Here is a 21744-nt window from a genome sequence, read left to right on the forward strand (position 1 = left end):
GGGGTTTCTGGGTGGCTCAGGCAGTTAAGTGTCTACCTTTAGCTCAGGTCATGATCCCGGGGTCAGGCTCCCTGCTCAGTGGGGAGTGTGCTTCTCCCTCTCCCTCTGCCCCCATTCCCCCGCCTTGTGCTCGTGCTCTCTCTGAAATGAATAAATAATCTTAAATAAAAAACTTGAAAAAAAATTTTAAAAACACAAAAAACATTCTTAGCACCAGGGCTATAAAAAACATAGACAACAGGCTGGGTAGGCCAGCAAGTTGTTGACTGCCAAACTTTGGTCCACAGGACTTCCTGAGGGTTTAGATGTGAGGTATGAGACAAAGAGAAGAATCAAGGATGACTCCAAAGTTTCTGTTCTGCCCAACAAGAAGAACAGAGCTCCATTTGCTGAGATTTGAGAAGACTACAGAAGGAGGAAGTTGGGAGGGAAGGGGAAAACCAGCATGTGAAGTCTGAGATGGGCAGGTGGAAATGTAGAATAGGCAGTAGCTCATGTGAGTCTGAGATTTAGGGAAGTCTATAAAGTTTAAGCTGAAGATACTAACTTGGGATTCACTAGCAGAGACAGAATTTAAGTCTACGGAACTGCATGAGCTCATCAGGGGAATGAAACAGAGAAGAGGTGTAAAGATGGGGCCTGAGCCACACCAGTGCTTAGAACTATGCTGACCCATTTGGCCATCGCACAGCCAATTAAATAGTGAGCACCTGAAATGTGGATAGTTCAAACTGAGATGTGCTATAACATATATAACATGCTTAGAATACTTGCTACAAAAAGACCCCCATAGTTTTACATCTCATTAATTTTTATTTAAATTCAAGTTACTTAACATATAGTGTATTATTAGTTTCAGGGTAGAGTTCAGTGATTCATCAGTTGCATATAACACCCAGTGCTCATGACATTAAGTGCCCTACTTAAGGCACCCAAATACCCCAGGCCCCCACCCACTTTCTCTCCAGCAACCCTTTGTTGCCTATAGTTAAGAATCTCTTGGGGCACCTAGTGGCTCAGTGAATTAAGCATCTGACTCTTGATTTCAGCTCAGGTCACGATCTTGGGATCCTGAGATCACACCCCACATTGGGTTCTGTGCTCAGTGTGGCATCTGCTTCTTGCCCTCTCTCTTCCCCTCCCCCCTGCTTGCATGCACTCTCTAAATGAATAAATCTTTAAAAAAAAAAAAAAAGAGTCTCTTATGATTTGCTGTTTTTATCTTATTTTATTTTTCCTTTCCTCTTCCTTTGTTCATCTATTTTAAGTTCAACATATGAGTGAAATATGCTATTTGTCTTTCTCTGTCTTTCCCTCAGCATAATATACTCCAGTTGCATTCACATCGTTGCAAACGGCAAGATTTCCTTCTTTTAGATGGCTGAATAATATTCCACATGTATATGTGTGTGTGTGTGTGTGTGTGTCTATCACGTCCTCTTTTTTTTTTAGTTAATTTTTAATCTTTTTTTTTTTAAGATTTTATTTATTTATTTGACACAGAGAGAGAGATCACAAGTAGGCAGAGATTCAGGCAGAGAGAGAAGGAGAAGCAGGCTCCCCGCTGAGCAGAGAGCCCAATGTGGGGCTCGATCCCAGGACCCTGAGATCATGACCTGAGCCGAAGGCAGCAGCTTAATCCACTGAGCCACCCAGGTGCCCCTATCACATCTTCTTTATCCATTCATCCATCAGTGGACATCTGAGCTCTTTGCATTTTTTGGCAATTCTCATTAATATTTTATAAAAGATTATATATTGAAATATTATTTATATTTATTATATATAAATATTCAGTCATAGGCTACTAGAACATTTTAAATGATGTATATGGCTTGCATTCTATATCCATTGGATAGTGTTGGCTATCCAACTGATTAAGAATAGAGATTGAGATGACAATAGAGATAAAATAGAGAATGAAATACAATAGTGAATGAGATGACAAACAAGAACCACCAGTGGGGCAGGAAAACAGGGAAAAAGAACACCTTAAAAGTCAAGAAAATAATCTGTTTCAAGTATGGACTCCATGTCAAAAATCTGATGACCAATAAAGTTTAAGACCAAATATTAACCAATGGGTTTAGCAACACTAAGGTCTAAGATGACCATGACAATAAAGTTTTGGCGGAACACCATTCAAAGCCTGACTGGAGTGGATTTAGGAGAGAATGGAAACCTTTTAAAGATTATTGCTGAAAAGAACTGCATAATATGGGGGCAGAAGCTAAAGTTCTGTTATGCCAGGAAACAGTATTTTTAAGATTGAGGAAGAAAAGCCATGTTAACATGCTGATGGGAATGATCCAGTAGAGGGACATATTCATGATGCAAGGGACAGAGCAGAGGATTGCTAGAGGAATATTTTTTAATAAGACAGGGTACGGAATCCAATGCACAAGCAGAAGAGATCACCCTTGGATGAAAGATTCATCTAGACAGATAAAAGGGCCAAAGAACATAGGGCACCTGTGCAGGTAGGTGAGATTACTTCCACTTATTTAGTGCAGTAGGAAGGTAGGTTTGCTTCCAGTGAGGATGGTACAAGTGTTAGAAGTCTAAGAGGGAGAATGACCTAGGAAGAAGCATTCATGGCCAATCTGAAGTTAGTGGTGATGAACTGAAAGTAGGACCAATCAGTGTAAATGTATTTTTCTCTAGTTACACTGAGATGTGTAAGTATAAAGATATGGTAGATAGAGGGCTAGACTCAACTAGAATTGATGTACAATAAGGCATGAGAGTAAGACAGCTGCAAGTACAGGAAAGGAAGTAACTGTCATGAAGGAAGATGGATTTTAGGTCAAAGATAGTCAAAAGGATACTGACAGTAAAAAAGTGATATAATAAACTGGAGTTCCAAGTAGGGGTGAACTGCAGAAATCAGAACATAGGCAATATATAAACAGATGGTGGTCTGAGAATAGGATACTTCAAACAGATCAGAAAAGGGTTGTAATGACCAAATCTAAAGTGTAATCATTAGAAAGAAAAATCCTAAAAGTTTCCAAAGAGAAAATATGGGTCACATATAAAGGATCAGGATGGCAACACTAAAAATAAGAGTCAGTGGAGTAATGCCTATGTAATTCTGAGAAAAATGATTTTCCAACCTAAGAATCTATTACAACGAAACTTTTAATCAAGTGTGAGGGTAGGAAAGACATTTTCAGACATCTAAGTTCTCAAAAAAACAATTGCAATTCCAACCCTGTCTCTCCCCATGGAACTGGAAATACTATACCACACAATATAATAAACTAAGAAAATAGGCATGAAATCCAGATAACTAGACAACAAAAAAATTTTTTGAAAGGGAAATGGAATTCCCAGGAGAATAGAACCAGGGATCACAGCTGTACAGTGTAACACCTAGAAGAGAACTGATCCAGCCTGACACTAGAGAACAAAGGAGCTAAGAAGAATTTAAAAAAATACATAGGGGCGCCTGGGTGGCTCAGTGGGTTGAACTGCTGCCTTCGGCTCAGGTCATGATCTAGGGTCCTGGGATCGAGTCCCGCATCGGGCTCTCTGCTCAGCGGGGAGCCTGCTTCCCTCTCTTTCTCTCTCTCTGCCTGCCTTTCTGTCTACTTGTGATCTCTCTCAGTCAAATAAATAAATAAATAAATCTTTAAAAAAATACATAAACTGATAGACTATCTGATGGTGTTTTATAATAATGGGAAGGGAAGAATCAAGGAGAAGTACACAGAAAACTAAGCAAACCAAAAAGAAGCAGTTATCACCTCCAAGAAAAATAAAAATCTGTACGAGAAAAGAAATGTATGCTTATACCACTCGGGCTCATTTGTCATTAGTATTTATACAATCACTATAACATCAACACTGATTACTATTGGTAAGTAAGAGGGGTTAATATGTGAATGTCAGTTATATGCTAAAAATGTGCTGATATATCCCAGTTAAAATTGTTAAAACTGTATAATATTGTATAAAATTAACTGTATAGAATTGCTTACATCTAGAAATTAGAATAGAAGTCTATTATCCAGAAATATGGAGCGGTGCCTGGGTGGCTCAGTCATTAAGTGTCTTCGGCTCAGGTCATGATCCCGGGGTCCTGGGATGGAGCTAAGCAGGGAGCCTGCTTCTCCCTCTCTCATTACCCCTGCTTCTGTTCCCTTTCTTGCTGTTAGGTGATAGGAAGGAAGGAAGGGGCGCCTGGGTGGCTCAGTGGGTTAAAGCCTCTGCCTTCGGCTCAGGTCATGATCCCAGGGTCCTGGGATCGAGGCCCGCATCGGGCTGTCTGCTTGGCTGGGAGCCTGCTTCCCTTCTTCTCTCTCTGCCTGTCTCTCTGCCTACCTGTGATCTCCATCTGTCAAATAAATAAATAAAAATCTTTAGATAACCCTGTAGATACCATTGCAAGATGTAGAATGCAAGACGACCAGTGGTTTGATGGGGGAACAGTGGTTCCCATTTTGTACAGGTCTACAGGATATTATATTAAGACAGACACATGTCTCCAGTTCAGGAGTAAAATCGAGCAAAGACACATTTGAGGGCAAAATAAACCAGCACCTAGGAACTTCGGTTACTTCCAGAAGCAGCCATTTCAAAGAAATGATCTGTTTATTACACTTCATTCTTACTTATTCATCACCAGGTCTCTTAAGGACTATTCAATAGGCAACCAATTCTTTTTCTAATTATAAGACCAAGACAAACTCACCAGGAAAAACCTGAAAAGTTTACAGAAACAAGAAAGCACAATTTTTCCAGCCCAAGAACTTTATATTTCTTTCCAGTCTTCTTTATTATCACATAGTTGGTTATACTGTGTGCTGCTTTCCTAACCCTTCGAAGTATACAGTCTCTCATGATTTTTTTTTTAGAAGATTTTACTTGAGAGACATGCACAGAAGCATGGAGGAGTGACAGAGAGAGAGGGAGAAACAGGCTCCCCAATAAGCAAGGAGACCTTCTTGGGGCTCGATCCCAGGATCCTACCTAAGATCATTAGTGAGCCAAAGGCAGACACTTAATTAAGCCACCCAGGTGCCTCCACTCTCCCATGATTTTAGGCATGTTTTCACTATCATTCTATATAATAAATTATGTGTAATAAATTATCCATAATTTAATTCAAGCAAACCCTAATGGTGGCATTTTGGTTGATGCCAACTTTCACTATTAAAAACTGATTAAAGTGTTTTTGCATAAAGTATCCACATTTAAGGCTGAATTCTAAAGATGAATTAATTAGTTCCAGCTGTGCTAATGCATACTGTCACTAATAAAAACCAAATGATAACTTACTGCATTCTTACCAATACTGAATATTCTCACTTAAAAATATATTTGGTAGATGAGAAGTGATTTTAACTGTATTTCTTGGATGACACGGAGACTAAAGTTTTAAATGCTACTGTTATTTATTACCCTCCTCCAAGAGTAAGCTGCTTATTTTACTGCCCAGTTACTCACTTGGACTTCAGTGTTATGCTTTATTTGAATGAGATCTTAAGAAATACATATAATTTTTGTTATCTAGATTTCTCCAAAAATTTTTCTATCAGCTTTTTCCTATTGGTCTTTTCCTTTATGAGCTCTCCCATTTGTTATGTCCTTCATCCAGAGAATATGCAGAATTTCAATTGTAATTATTTACATTACAAAAAGTTTATTTTCATTCCCTTTTAAAACAAACTCATCAAGGCACATAATAAAAACTCTAACAGCACACACAAATCTATCCCAAGTTTCAAGATTCCAGTTATCTTATGTATGAAGATTTAGCTACTCCCCATTTTTAAAAAGAAACCTATACATTTCTTTTATTTATTTATCTGACAGAGAGAGATCACAAGTGGGCAGAGAGGCAAGCAGAGAGAGAGAGGAGGAAGCAGGCTCCCTGCTGAGCAGAGAGCCCAATGCGGGACTCGATCCCAGGACCCTGAGATCATGACCCGAGCCGAAGGCAGCAGCTTAACCCACTGAGCCACCCAGGCGCCCCGAAACCTATACATTTCTATACCTAACTTATTTTACTTTATTTTGGAGGTCTAATCTTACTTGTACACATAAGACTACCTCCTTCTTTGTAAAGGGTGCGTAATACTCCACTGTATGAAGGTAGCTTCATTTAACAAGTCTATGTTGGACGTTAAGGTAGTTTCTAGACTTTCATTACTACAAACAAAACTACAATTAATGTCCTTGTACATAAGTCTTTGTACACAGCACAGATCTATTTGTAGAATAAATCCCTAAAAGTGAATCTGCTAAGTCATATACACTTTAACTTACGTTATTACCAACTGCTCTTTGAAACAGTTAAGTGAGTTTGTAATACCATAAAAATGTCTGAGTCTTGCTTACAGTGGAAACCTGAGCCCTAATAAACATGGAGGGCATGCTAATGTGAGAAAATCATCATTTTGCAGCCATCACAGTGAAGATTAGTCCAACCAAGAATCCATGGATGCTAAATATAGGGAAACATTTTAATGAGCAGGATATTTGTATGATCTTAAAGAGTTTCCCTATGGCAGGCTTACTACACACCAGGGGAGAAAACAATAACCATAGAGTAATCAGAAAACATCTTGGAACAATATAATATCACCACTGAGTGGGTGTATGCCTTACCTGTGACACCAGAAGGAGGACACAATATCACTTATATCATACTCCTAGCAGGACCGCATAATCTAATTTAGCCACGAGGAAAAACACACAAGCTTCAGTGAGGAATACTCTTAAAAAGACAAACTAGGAAAGGCCTACATTCTCCAAAAACATCCATGACCTGGAGACAAAGAAAGGCTGAGGAACTGTTATAGATTAAAGGATACTAAAGAGACAGGCAACTAAATGCAGGACATGATCCTAGACTGGATCCCAAACCGTAGGGGGAAAAAAACACTAAAAAGGATATTGGTAGGTCACCTAACAGGAACAGAATATGGAGAGTGGACTGTTACTACAGATTCACTGAGGTTGAGAACTGTAGTGCAGTTGTGTATTTTAAGTACCCTTTTTCTTAGGAGATGCACACTGAGAAGTGTTTGTGGGGAGAAGGTAATAATGTACAACTTACCCTCTGCTGGTTCAAGAAAAAAACATACATGAGAGAGAAATTGAGAAAGTAAATGGGACAATGGATTAATAGAGCTGAATCAAGGTAAGGAATATATGCTGTTCTTTGTGCTCACTATAACTTGTTAATTTGAAATTAAAGATTAAAAAGAGCGAGGCAATGACTATTCATCTCTCACACACATAGCCCATGTGAATGCCCGTTTCTCACCTTCATCAATATGTACATTATACAAAATTGCTCATCTTTGCCAATAATGGGTAAAAAATGGTATCTCTGTTTTAATCTGCATGTCTCTTAAGTTATGCACCTTTTCTCGTGTTTAAAGGTCATTTCATTTTCTACAATCTTCTTAACTTTTTTACACTTAAAATACTTCAACTATATTCAATTTATTTTGATGTTGTCATAGACTGAGTGTTTGTGTCCCTCCACAATTCATATGTTAAGTCCTAACACCCAATGTGATAGTATCTGGAGGTCCGCCTTTGGAAGGTGATTAGGTCTGCCCCCATGAATGGGATCAGTGATCTTATAAAAGAGACCAAGGGAGTTCCCTTGCACTTTCTCCCAAGTGAGGACATGGTGCAAAGATGACCATCCTGAACTAGAAGGCAAGCCCTCACCAGACACTGAAGCTGCTGGTGCCTTGATCTTGGGACTTCTTGGTCTCTGGAACTATAAGAAATAAACTTCTGTTGTTTACAAGCCACTCCATCTATGGTATTCTGCTACAATAACTCAACAGATTAAGGCAGATGTAAAATGATGATAAGTTAATTTTTAAGGGTGCTAACCAACTACTGTAGCACTGTTTGCTATATGAAACCTTTCTCTGCCTAAGATCAGGATTTTTAATGTCCTTTTGGGTGTACTGTGAGAATGCAAGTATTCATATGTATATCTCTTCTCACTGGTTAATGCAAACTAATTTTTTTAAAATTTTCAAGCAAGTGGAAAAGATTTTCCATGATACCGATAGCAATTAAAATAAGTAGCTAAATAACCAATGAGTGTGTAAAAAGTAGACAGTATTTCATACACAACTCACAAGCCATATATTCAAATGTGAAGTCATATTAGCTCATAATATTCTCATATTATTAATATAAATTTAGAAAAACTATACATACTATAGACTGAACCACTGAAGGAGACTAAGATATTTATTTTGGATTAGTAACAGTGTTAAAAAGAAGCATGTTTCAACACAAGGAAGAATTAAAAATACTTATCAATAATTTTTTTAAAAAGATTTTATTTATTTATTTGACAGACAGAGATCACAAGTAGGCAGGGAAGCAGGCAAATAAAGAGGAGGAAGCAGGCTCCCCGCTGAGCAGAGAGCCTGATGCAGGGCTCGATCCCAGGACCCTGGAATCATGACCCGAGCCAAAGGCAGAACCCACTGAGCCACCCAGGCGCCCCCTTATCAATAATTTTAAATGTTATTACATTTCCCCTTAAAATTATCAGAACCTAAAACCTTATTTTTCTCATAAGGAGAAAAACATCTTTCCAAGTTTAAAACTCAAAATACTTCCTCAAGGCAAGGTACTTCGTACAAACTGGAAGTATGTTTATGCCCTAAAATATTCCTCAAAACTTTGTTTTCCTTAGCTCCCTCTTATCCAAAGACTGAAAGTACAGCACTTCTGTGTAATATCTTACAAGAGACTTGAGGAAAGAAGCTATGTCTGTTATTTTCTTTGTGAATTCCCACAACACCCAGAATAATCTGCACATAATGGATACTCAATGCATGGTAGCAATGGCAAGAATATAGAGTGAAATTAATGTTCTTTCTTCAAACTGGATTACTTCAGCCAATATATTTGTAAACAACATACCATCACTTTTAAAAACAGTTTTTACCTATATTTGTTGATAAAAATAAGTATCACATATCATTTAAATACATCACAATAAATAAGGTGGTCAAAGGAGCTTCAGGAATTCTCATATTACAAAATCTTACCTCTTCAAAAACAGCAGCTTTATTTACTTTTTCCCGTGCAATGTCACAGATTTTCAGGATTCCCAGAGCAAAAGCTTTCATGGCAGGATCTTCTATAAAGTCTGGATTGTGAATGTAAAGGCACGTAAATACTGTCTGTGCCAAGGAATGGCCTTCTAACCATGTTATCTATAAAGAGATAAAAAGTATGTGTATGTTTAAGACAACACACAGTCTGCAAAGTCTAAACTGACCCAGGCTTGACTGCCACAGACCCAAATAAATATAGTATTAATCATGGCATTTCAAAGATAATTAAAAGGAAGGTCAGAGGAAACAAAAGAATTATAATTCACTTTCACTGATTTTAGTTTTTCAAGAATCATATACCATAAATATGATTAGCTATCTAATGAAAGTATTCTTATATAGAACAGTCTGCAATATATTTGAAGACTAATGAAATTACAATGCTGCCTTACAGACCATTCAAAAGCAATTAATTCCACAATGAAGTCAATAGAAATCCATAAAGTAAGGAATTCACAATTTTAGAACTAAGCAGTCCTTAGCCACTCATTTAACTTTTCTTTTTCATATTCACTACTACTAACTAGTTGAGAGCTTCACATCCCACCTAGATTACTGCAAGAATCTGCACAAGTTTTCGGGCCTTCCATCTCCAATTTAATAACCCCCAACCAGAGGAACTTTCTGGGAAGTCACAGTTTTTAGATTAACCAAGTGTTATTTTAACTCTTACCAAACAGCAAAAACAAGTATCCATTATCCCTATCAATTCAGGCAAGGTGAGGTCTTTAATTTTAATGGTGCCATCCTAAAAAGGAAGAGAAATAGGACATATGAGCAGAAGTTTTTTTATAAATTTATGGTTTCTATGTCCAATAATATTTTGCCTTCCAAAAATTGAAGATTTTAAAAATAAAAATTCTAGAACTGTATCATCGGATAAAAAACTGAGACACAGGGTGTGCACAGGGTACAGGGTAGAAGCAGAGAGAACCTCAAGCAGACTCCCCACTGAGCATGGAGACGAAGGTGGGGTTCAATCTCATAACCCTGAGATCATAACCTGAATGGAAATCAAGAAGCAGATGCTTAACCAACTGAGCCAGCCAGATGCCCCAAGAAAAGTAAACGTTTTTATATTACTTGTAAATTTTGTTTAGCAACTCTTTTCTCATAAAATATGCAAAACTAACTCTCTGTCAATGATGAATTAATTTATAAGTCAATCCTCACAGAGTTAATTTCAAATTCACAACCATAAGCACTTTGCTTAATATATTAATATCCAATTTTAATCCCTTAACCAACTACCCTGGTATTTAAATATATACTGAAATGCTTTCAAAAATTAAAGAACAGGGCACCTGGGTGGCTCAGTGGGTTAAGCATCTGCCTTCGGCTCAGGTCACGACCCTGGGGTCCTGGGACTGAGCCCCCTGTCAGGTTCCTTGCTCAGTGAGGAATCTGCTTCTCCCTCTCCCCCTGCCCCTTTCCCTACTTGTGCTCTCTCTCTGAAACAAATAAATAAAATCTTTTAAAAAAAATTAATAAACACATACAAATTTAGAGCAAGCTTGTAATGAACACCCTAAACAATTTTTAGATTTAACAGATTTCAAAGGAGATCAATAAATAAAGGTTATAACTAATTTTTATTTTTATACCTGAAATGCCTTTAAAAATTATACTTTAATATGCCAAGTTTGATTTTCATTGTTTTAACATATGAAATAACAAATGATAAAACACCAAAGCACAATGGTAATTACCTTGATAGCTTGTTCAAAATTGAGAACTTTTCGATTAACTTGGTTTCCAATCATGCCAGCATCCATCTTGGGATCCATCATTTCAATGGCAGACATGGCTTCAAAAAGACCAAATCTGCAAATAAAAAACATGACCACACAAATTGTTCTTGAACCAGTTAAGTTTACCCAGATTCTCACAATGATATAAAAATTATTATAGTGCTTTAAATTAACTATAGTATATAGTTATAGTTATAGTATATAGTATAGTATGCTATGTATTTAATCTTCCCAATTTGCTACCACTTCTATTTCAACTAAATAGAAACATAACATAAAAATTATTCCATGTATTTGTCATTCAAATTATTTTATAAGCACTGTGGGAGAGAAAAGAAAACAAAAGATTTTTTTGTATTTCTTTCAAAAAGGTCGCACATCAGAAATTTTGGAAAAAAGATCAACTGATCTATAATGGATTTCACTTTGCCTTTAAATAATATTTCTCCATTTAATGTTTAGAAAGCTGTGTTTGGAATAATCATCAAACATTTTCTTTACATATTAAATGATAGTAATAATCTGGCACATTACTGTCTGTAATGACCCAAGTTCTGGCAATAACATAATGAAAAATAATCCAGGAATCCTCTTATTTGTGTCTGGTATTTATGAGTTATTAGCCATAAGAGCAGACAGCTGTGATGCACTGTGGACTGGTTAGGAAGTGTATCATTAACTGAGATATGCCTCAAAAAAATGGGACAGGAACAAAAGAAGCTTAAAAGAAAGTCTGACAGGTGATGAAGCTACTGACTTCATATTTTGCTTAGTCTAAGCTATTAGATTACCAGGAAAATAAAGACATCTACCTTGTTACACTAAATCATTTCTCTCAGAAAGGCAGCAGCAACGAGAAAGCAGCAGCTTTTAGGAAACAGACTCTTTCCTGCAATCCCTCAAATCTCTTAATGCTTCAAGATAATCTGACAATATGAACATGGTATTATTGAAGGCAACTCTAGTATATGCTAATCAAAACCCAAATGGTATTTTTCAAAGAGGTTGTCCAGCCAGAACAGAAAATATGCAAAAATGGAAGAGAATTTTTTTAGCAAAAACAACAGAGATTCATCAAGTATCAAAGACACTATAAGATATAATAATTGAAAGCATCCTAGAACACACAGGTCAATAAAAAAACAGCCTAAACACCATTGCTGAAAAAATTATATGTGATAAAAGTAGTAGTGAAAAACAATGGGTTAATCAATAAATACTGTTGAGACAAGTGGCTAACCATCTGGAAAAAAGTGAAATCTTTGATTTACACAATTTCAAAAAGTAAACTTCACGCAGATTTAAGTTCTAAACCTAAAACATGCAAACAAAAGACTTTCTAATAATTTATAAAACGAGTTGATATATACAACTGTGTAAATATTTTAAAATTTATATGCGCCAATAATAAGCCATAGCTGGAACTCCATAATTATCTAGGATGGATATTTTTAATATAATTTTCAAAAAGTTATTATATAGAGTACAACCACCTGGTATAAATAAATAAGGCAAGTACTCAAAAAAAAAAAAAAAGAGGCAAACATGAAAAAGAAAAAATGCATATTAATAATAATAAAGTGCAAAGCTGCTCAAATTTAAATGTAATCAGGTAATACAAAAAAAAAAAGATAAATTTCTTTGGCCATTCAGAAAGCTTTAAAAACATATTTATTTTTTTTTTCATTGGTGGGAGTGTAAACTGATACAGACTTTTCTTTAGAAAAGCCTGACTCAACCCATTAAAATCCAGTCATTTGATTTCTAGGCTTCCATCCTAAAAATCTTTTGTACATGTATACCAAAAGGCTTGCAGAAATTAAGTGTCTTGAATTTTCCCATGTTACCAAAAATATCGCAATCTAAATGTCCATCAATAGGGATACCACAGAATAAATTACAGTATAGCCGTTTTATAAAATACAAACCAACGTTAAAATGAACAAGGTAGAGCTTATATACTAACATGGAAAGATCTCCAAGATAGATCTCCAAGATATACTGAATTGGGAAGGAATTTTCAAAATAATACATACTGCAGATTCGCATTTACAATTAACTAATATTTTATAGATTTTTACTCATGTAAATATATTCCTTTGTAAGTCTAGAAAAACATGCAACAATCTGATAACAGTGATTATCTCCAGGCAAGGAACAGACATGTGGGGGAGTGGTGGCAGTGTCATGGGAAGTTTTTGTTTCATCCCTGAGGTCTGAATTAGCTTAAAAGTATCCATTTATTACTTATAAGAGAACAACTAAACTAAGTTTTTAATGGCACAATTAAAACCCTAGTGAGGTATCTGCTTAATTAGCAAACCTCTACAGAAACTGTAGTAGCATTAAGTTAGCTATTTCATTCACCCAACAAATACCACAAGCACCTAATATGTGCTAAGCATGGTTCCAGGTACTTAGAATACATAAGTGAGTGAACAAATTTGCCTGCCTTAAGGAAGCTCACATCCAGTGGAAGGAAACGGACAACAAACAATAAAGATAAAAAGTTACACAGCATGTTAGAAGACTGTATGCTAGGCAGAAAATACAAGACAGCTAAGAAAGATACGAATCACAAGAGTGTAACTTTAATAGATAGATGGTCAGGAGAGGCTGCTGGTAATCATGTTTTCTGGGCTAAGCCTAATACCTTGTGGGAAATGAAGACAGCCTGGTCCCTCTAGCTATCTTCTTACACATCTTGTTCCATGTCAGGAGCCACACTCTTCTGCATTAGCTTGGGATAAGGTTTCATTTTATCTTTCCTAGAATTGCCTGCAGCACCAAAATGATGCCCTAGAATGGTTCTTAGTGTGGTTAGTCCCTGGATCAACAGCATCAACCTCAACCGCAACTACTGCGGTCCCACGCCAGACCTAAAGAAGGATCTCTGGGGGTGGGGCCCAGCAACATGTGTTTTCAATGTGTGGGATGTTTGATTCACACTAGAGTCTGAGAAGAACTAAATTTCAGGGTCTACCCTTGCTTCCTAAATATCCAATCTGGGCCACTAATTAAACATTTTATATTTCTAACCTTGAAATTGAGCCTGGCCAGATCAGTATGGGAACTGAGGATATATCTATGGTAGTATAAATAGAATCAAGCACCTCTCCTTTTTCACCTTTCCAGGGATTCTGGATCTACTTTCATCCAGCCATTATCTCACTCATCTCTCTGGTTATCAGCCAGCCTATTACAGATAACATACAGCCTGTAAGCTTTCTTCAAGAAATTTCACATCCTATATATCTAACTCTCAAGGAAAGAACCATGAGGCAGTTTCCACTAACTATAACCATTTTTATCACAACCAGGGCCAGATACCCCAAAATAACTCACCAATGTTAAAAATATATTCATAAATCATTTTCTTTTTACAGCTTTGAAATGTAATATTACCCAGGTCCCAAGGAACACCACTGCACACAAGGAAAAACATGGAAATATTACATTACACTATTTCAAATGACATAAATACTTACAGCTTATCATGAAGCAGTTCTCCCAATTTTAATTCTAAAAGAAAAAAAAAAAGAAAAATCCTTTGAATAATACAATCTTAGTATTTAAATTTTAATTCTAAGAAAAAAAGTTTTGTTTGAAAATGAGCTTGCATTAAACTTAATTTTCTTTTTTTTGAAAGACTTTATTTATTTGACAGAGAGAGATCACAAGTAGGCAGAGAGGCAGGCAAACAGAGGGAAGCAGGCTCCCCGCTGAGGAGAGAGCCTGATGCGGGGCTCAATCTCAGGACACTGAGACCATGACCTGAGCCCTAAGGCAGAGGCTCAACCCCCTGAGCCACTCAGGTGCCCCTAAACTTCATTTTCGAAGAAATGATTATTTGTACTCAATTACTAATATAATGCCTTCCACAGAATGAATAAACTCTTTAAGTTGAACTTTTTAGAATTAGCAAACAACCCACCATGGGCCAAAACAATCTAATCAGAATTACCAACCTCATTTTAAAGTATTACTAGTATATTTCCCCCTAAGTATACTTTTTCACAGAACTGATTGCTATTTCACAAGTTGTTTTTAAACTACTTGGTATCAAAATCTAACCTCTATTTGTCCCAGGAACAGTACCAAAGTTGTTTAAAATTACATTTTATTTTAATGTAGAAAACATGAGTAAACAGCTAATCAAAACAGTATTCAAACCCTATAAAACAAGTCCCAACCTTAGGTGCATACTGGTATCAACTCTAGAACTCGGGAAAATCCTAGCATCCAAGCAGCACCCTAAACCAATTAAATTCTAGGGGTGGGGCCTCTGCAGTCGTTTTAAAGCCCTACAGGTGATTTCAATGTGCAGGGAAGGTGAGAACCACTACCACAACATTTTAAGTAGCTTAAGTATTGATGGTCAAATCTTGTCGAAGGTGCAAAGCACTAGTTTTCAGCAGTTCTCAAAGATGGTCTGGGAACCCAGGTGGTGTCTGTAATATTAAAATTACTTTCATAGAAATATCAGAGCACAGGGGTGGCTCAGTCAGTTAAGCATCCAACCCTGGATTTCGGCTTAGGTCATGATCTCAGGGTTGTAAGACTGAGCTCCGTGTTGGGCACCACGGTGAGCACGCTTATGATTCTTTCTCTCCTTCCTCTGCCCCTCCATCCCTGCTCTGTATCAGTATATTGTGCACATACTGGTGTGCTCCCACTCACTCGCTCTATCTCTCTCTCTCTTGAATAAATAAAAATTACTTTTATAGTAATACTAAAACGTTGTCTTTTTCATTGTGTTGACGTTTGCACTGAGGATGCAAAAGCAATGCATAAAGAGGAAAAATTTTTAAATGGGGGGTGGGGCTACACTACTTTAGTTTCAGCACAAATTCACAGTGGCCCCAAGCTCAACAGTGTATTCTTTACCTCCATGCACTTGTAGTTAAAAAAGACAATTTTTTTTTTTTTTTAATTTCACTTAAGAGGTCCTTGATGAAGCAGTAAAATTATTAACCTCAGGACTGGGACCAGGGTACAGCAAGTGAAGCACCTCCCATGAGAAATTTTAAAGAGTGACTCATTTTCAGGTAGCAAATTCTTAAATTTTACACCCTAGGTGCCTCAATCACTTCCTTCTCGTGTGGCCCTGACTTATCTGATTAAATCCCTATCTCTGAGTACATCTTTTAAATATTCTATTTGACAAAATGGAAAGTTACAATCAAACACTTTTGCTACATACCAATGTAAGACGTTGTCTTAAGGAGAAGCACTTGCACAATTATGGAACACCATTTTTACTTGAATGGCCAAAATGTACTTATTCAGATATTAGAATATGTCATTTTCTTGAAAATAAATGAGTTTGTTGCTTTAAGAAAAACAATTGACATTTGTGTTACCAATAATAAAATTTGAGCTTTTAGGCAAAAATTAGAATTTGGAGAGACATATCTGACACTGTGAAACTGATAGATTCCCAATACTTAAAAAAGACTTTTCTGATGATACTGGTGGTGATATTAACAAATGTGCTTTTCAGTATTGTGTAATTTCATCAGCATTTGGAAGATCTGCTTAACTCGGTGAACCATTATTTTCCAAATGGCAACAAATGTTCCAAAATCAGACATGGATAAAAGATCCATTCAAAGTTCAAGGCAGACCAGTGGATTTTAATGTAACAAAGAAAGTCCACTCATATGTCTTCAGATTCCACATCACAACTAATCTTTAAGAAACTACTACCTGTCAAGTTTTGTTGCACTGCCATATCAAAGAAGAGGATCCACAATTATCTTTAATGGTTCCTCCATTTTTCAACTACGTATTGGGTGAGGCCAAATTTACCTCATATACTTCAAGCACACACACAGATAGCGAATTCAGGCACCCTCTGTTATGCTGACATTAAAGAGATTTTCAAAAATATAAAACTCCACTCTTGTAAGTCATTCTGCTTTGAAAAATATTGATTTTCATTAAAAAACAACATGCAATGGATTTATATTTGTTTTTAAATGAATTCCTATTTTTAAATTTTGCTTTAAATTTTAATACAGTAAACTATATATATGTTAACACAAACAATTTTTAAGAGTTTAAAAGTGTAATTTTTAAGAGTATAATGGGATCCTAGGGGCTTCTGGGTGACACTGGCTCAGGTCATGATCCCATGGTCCTGGGATCAAGCCCCAAGTACTGCTCTCTGCTTGGCAGGAGGCCTGCTTCCCCCGTCTCTGTCTCTGCCTGTCTCTCTGCCTACTTGTGACCTCTGTCAAATAAATAAATAAAATCTTTAAAAAAAAAAAAAGTATAATGGGATCCTGAGGCCAAAAACTTGGAGAATTGCTGTAATAATTTATCAAATACTTAAGGTAGATTTGGGTACCAAATAGCTTCATTAAACATAAAACACTCCACAGACCTAAAAACAAGCCAATCACTCTGGGCCTTGGTCTCCTATCTGTAAAATGAAGGGCTGAACTAGCTGACTCTCATTAGGTCCCTCAAAATACCAGTAATCAGAGAGGTCTGGATGCTCAGTTAATTAAGCAACCAATTCTTGATTTTGGCTCAGATCATGATCTCAGATTCCTGGGACTGAGCCCCACCTTGGCTTCACACTCAGTGCAGTCCATTTATCCCTCTCCCTCTGCTCCTCCTCACACATGCATGTGCGTGTGCTCTCTCCCACTCTCTCAAATAAATAAATAACTAAATCTTAAAAGGAAAAAAAGAAAAGAACAGCAATCAGATCACAGTAAACTGTAGGCAGGAAACTTTAAAATTTACTCAACTAAGCAGAGTGCAAGCCCTCTCACTGCATGATCAACAAATGAACACAGAATCATGATATTCTACAGCACTACAGACCTGAGTAGTTTGGGTCTTATCCAACTAGGCTGCAAGTCTCAAAAAATTTAATGAGAAGAATGTTTTACATTTATCATTAACAGTTAGAGCAATGAAATCATCACACATCTTACAGTCCTTGGAAAATTCCACAGTACTAATAAAGAGAATATGAGTCAAAAAAGCAAGTTAACATCTCAGTATTATATGGAAATAGTTTTACCATGGAAATTATTTTGACCTTCCATAACCTTTAAAATGGTCTCGAGGATCCCAGGGATCACAGATATACCTAACTGTTGAACTAAATTAACACAGTGATAAAAAAAATAGTTACTTCTGGAGCGCCTGGGTGGCTCAGTGGGTTAAAGCCTCTGCCTTCGGCTCAGGTCATGATCTCAGGGTCCTGGGATCGAGCCCCGCATTGGGCGTTCTGCCAACAGGGAGCCTGATTCCTCCTCTCTCTCTCTCTCTGCCTGCCTCTCTGCCTGCTTGTGATCTCTGTCTGTCAAATAAATAAATAAAAATCTTTAAAAATAAATAAAATTTAAAAAAATACATTAAAAATAGTTACTTCTACTTTTATGTAAAGCCTTAAGTAGGTGCAGCAGTACATAATTTAAAACACTCACAGCAAAGGAAAAAATTAAATATAAGGAAAAGCTGATGATTCAAGGGTTTTTTTTTGACTACCTTGACAATAAACTGCCTTTTTCTTTTATCCTCACTCTTTCATATCCTCACTCTCATTCATATTCTCACTCATGAACAGATTTGTTGTGAGAGAAAATTTTTTTTTTTAAAGATTTTATTTATTTGACAGAAAGAGATGACAAGCAGGCAGAGAGGCAGGCACAGAGAGAGGAGGAAGCAGGCTCTCTGCTGAGCAGAGAGCCCGATGCGGGGTTCGATCCCAGGACCCTGAGATCATGACCTGAGCTGAAGGCAGTGGCTTAACCCACTGAGCCACCCAGGCGCCCCTATATGACAAGGCAAATAAATTTTATCATCTTATAAGTGAACAGATCATGTGTAAACTGAAGTTATAGATCATTGAACAGATTTCCACCCATAACATTATAAAGGATGGTTAAGTTCCCAGCTAGGTACCCTATGAACCCCTACTGAATCAATAGGTTGAATGATACAGTTGAAATCAGTATCATTGTAATTGTGATATTTAAACCAACCAATTGAGGTTTACCAGGCAGTAAAGGTGGCAAACTGCAACTACTTTTAATTCCCTCCTGAAATCTCATTAAAACAACCAGAGGAAAAGTGTGTGTGTGTATTTAAGAAAGGTATACACTCCAAAGAAGAAAAACAGGTACAATAAAATTGGGGAAAGTTGCAAATAAAAAGACAAATTAAGTAGTTATTTAGCAAAGTCGAGAAAGCACAATCCTAAAACCAGGAGTGAAGAAAGCAAAAACCAACCCGACTTACCGCTTACAACTAAAAGTGCAGCTAAAGGAAGGCTAAAACATGAAGGACTAAACTGTCAGACAACACAGAACCCTGTCCTATTTACAGAGGATAACTGGCCCTCCCTAACCCCACATACTGAAGACTTTTTTTGAAGAGGGCAAAACCACCTCCGAGACATAAGGTTATTGGAAGGCCAGGTACAGTATGGGAAGAGGGAGCATTAAGCGAATATGTAAGAACCCCAGATCTCTTCCCCACTTAACTGTTAAATGGTAGGCAATCAAGTCAGAGCTTCAACTTCAAGGCAAGAGATTAGATAAATTTGCCAAATACAATTTCTAAGTACAATCTTTAGAAATATTTTTATAGAAATATGGATAGAAATTTCATTTATTTATATTTATGCATTTATTTATTTTTCATATATGAAAAATATTCATTTATCTATTTCTATAATAGCAACAAAATTTATAAATACAATCTTTCCAAGTAGAAAGAGCTAAATAACTTATATCAGATTTTTTTAATTTAATTTCATTCATATTTATTTTTTAATTTTTAAAAAATTTTTATTAACATATAATGAATTATTAGCCCTAGGGGTACAGGTCTGTGAATTGGCAGGTTTACACACTTCACAGCACTCACCATAGCACATACCCTCCCCAATGTCCATAACCAAACCACCCTCTCCCTCCCTCTTCCTCTGGCAACCCTCAATTTGTTTTGTGAGAGTCTCTTATGGGGGGCGCCTGGGTGGTTCAGTGGGTTAAGCCTCTGCCTTCGGCTCAGGTCATGGTCCTGGGGTCCTGGGCTCAAGCCCCACATCGGGCTCTCTGCTGAGCAGGGAGCCTGCTTCCCCCTCTCTCTCTGCCTGCCTCTCTGCCTACTTGTGATCTCTGTCTGTTAAATAAATTTTTTTAAAAAAAGAGTCTCTTATGGTTTGTCTCCCTCTATATCAGATGTACTTTACCACAAAGCCAAGCCAGAAAAAAAAGAAAAACAAAAAACAAAGCCAAGTCAGATCACTTGATAGCGATGGTCTGTCAATAAGTCCCACTCAATAATTCAGAACTTCCAATTGGCTTTTTGGTCTCCCACCTTTAGACATGCAACAAAGAATTCTTAGATATCTGAAGTAATGCCCAAAAGATACAAACTAAAGGAAACAAACTAAAAAAAGAAAACACTAGTTGGAGGAAAGTATGTAGAAGAACAAACATTTAAAAGAACTATTATCCTTAGAGAGATAAAAAAGTGCAACCCTGAGACAAAAACAGGACTTTTGACTTTTTTAAAAAAGGGAGAAAGAATATTAAGAAAAAAGAAATCTTAAAAATAAAGAACATTACAGCAGAAAAGAAAAATACAGTAAGTTTGGAAGAGTCTTATTCCATTCAGGTTGCTACAACAACAACAAAATACCATAACCTGGGCAGCCTATAAACAATAAACGTTTATTTCTCACAGTTCTAGAATCTGGGAAGTCCAAGATCAAGGCACCAGCAGATATTTGGTGAGGGCCCACTTGCTAGATGGCCATCTTTCTGCAGTAACCTCAAACAGCAAAAGGGACTAATCCCATTCATGTGGGCTCCACTCTCATGATCTAAGCACCTCCCAAAGGTTCAGAATCCAAAAAATAGACACTCCCTAAAGAGAATACAAAAACAAAAACAAAAATAACAAAAAAACCCAATGAGGAAATAGAATAATTAAAGTTTCCTAGAAATGAAGGATAAGATGAGAGGACCTCAGAGCTGTCAACCAGGCAAACCTCAATGAAAGGTGTGTATATAGGATCAAACAGAAATCTTAAAAGGTTATATATGAAAGTTATCAGAATATCATCAAACTTCCTAACAGCAACATCAGTGCAAAAGCATCAATGGGTCATGCCCTCAAAATTATCAAAGGTATCCAGAAATATTATATTATCAATAAAGTGGGAGGACAGAATAAAGACATTTTCAGACATTCAGAGCCTCAAAAAACTATCTCCCATGCTCTCTACTCAGGAGGAGAATAAAAATGTCTAATCTTTTTTTTTTTTTTTGACAGAGAGACACAGCAAAAGAGGGAACACCAGCCCTGGGAGTGGGTGAGGGAGAAGGAGGCTCTCCACAAAGCAGGGAGCCTGACCTGGGAGGGGGGTGGGGCTCAATCCCAGGACCCTGAGATCATGACCCGAGCCTAAGGCAAATGCTTAATGACTGAGCCATCCATGGCCCCAAAAATGTCTAATCTTGATAAAGTAAGAAACCCAGGCTGATGACCCTGATGACCTCAGGATTACACGATGTACAAAGGCAAGAAGTCCACACTGGAGCAATAAGTAAGAGGCTTGAGGAGAAATTTCTTCAAAGAGATGAAAATGACAGTTTGTCTGAGGTATGTGAATGTCTCAAGGAGATTTAGAAAAGGGGTAAGGAGACTAAAGTAGAATTAATGATAACTACATAGGTTTTGGGTAAAAAAAAGTTTTGTGTAACACAGAACTGTGCAGGAAGGAAAAAGTAATAAAAACTTTACTCTTTGGCTCAGCCATGGATAATATCTGCATATTCATAATGTAGCTCCAACTACATGGATAGATGTTGGCACCATATGGATAGAAGTCCATAGATGATGCCAAA

At 36.9% G+C, this 21744-nt stretch overlaps 1 protein-coding gene across 3 annotated transcripts in view; it reads right to left on the minus strand.

Moving 5' to 3' along the window:
• Nucleotides 1-21744, minus strand: part of NAA35 (N-alpha-acetyltransferase 35, NatC auxiliary subunit) — a 99196-nt gene that overhangs the window by 70908 nt on the left and 6544 nt on the right. For all 3 annotated transcript variants that reach the window (XM_059411746.1, XM_059411748.1, XM_059411747.1), the window contains exons 3-6: nucleotides 14353-14386; nucleotides 10823-10937; nucleotides 9787-9861; nucleotides 9045-9212 (exon numbers count right to left, since the gene is read on the minus strand). In XM_059411746.1, the coding sequence (XP_059267729.1) occupies nucleotides 9045-9212; nucleotides 9787-9861; nucleotides 10823-10937; nucleotides 14353-14386 (392 nt within the window). The remainder of the gene's footprint in view (nucleotides 1-9044; nucleotides 9213-9786; nucleotides 9862-10822; nucleotides 10938-14352; nucleotides 14387-21744) is intronic.

The sequence above is a fragment of the Mustela nigripes genome, chromosome 9 (assembly GCF_022355385.1).
Source record: "Mustela nigripes isolate SB6536 chromosome 9, MUSNIG.SB6536, whole genome shotgun sequence".
Lineage (NCBI taxonomy): Eukaryota > Metazoa > Chordata > Mammalia > Carnivora > Mustelidae > Mustela > Mustela nigripes.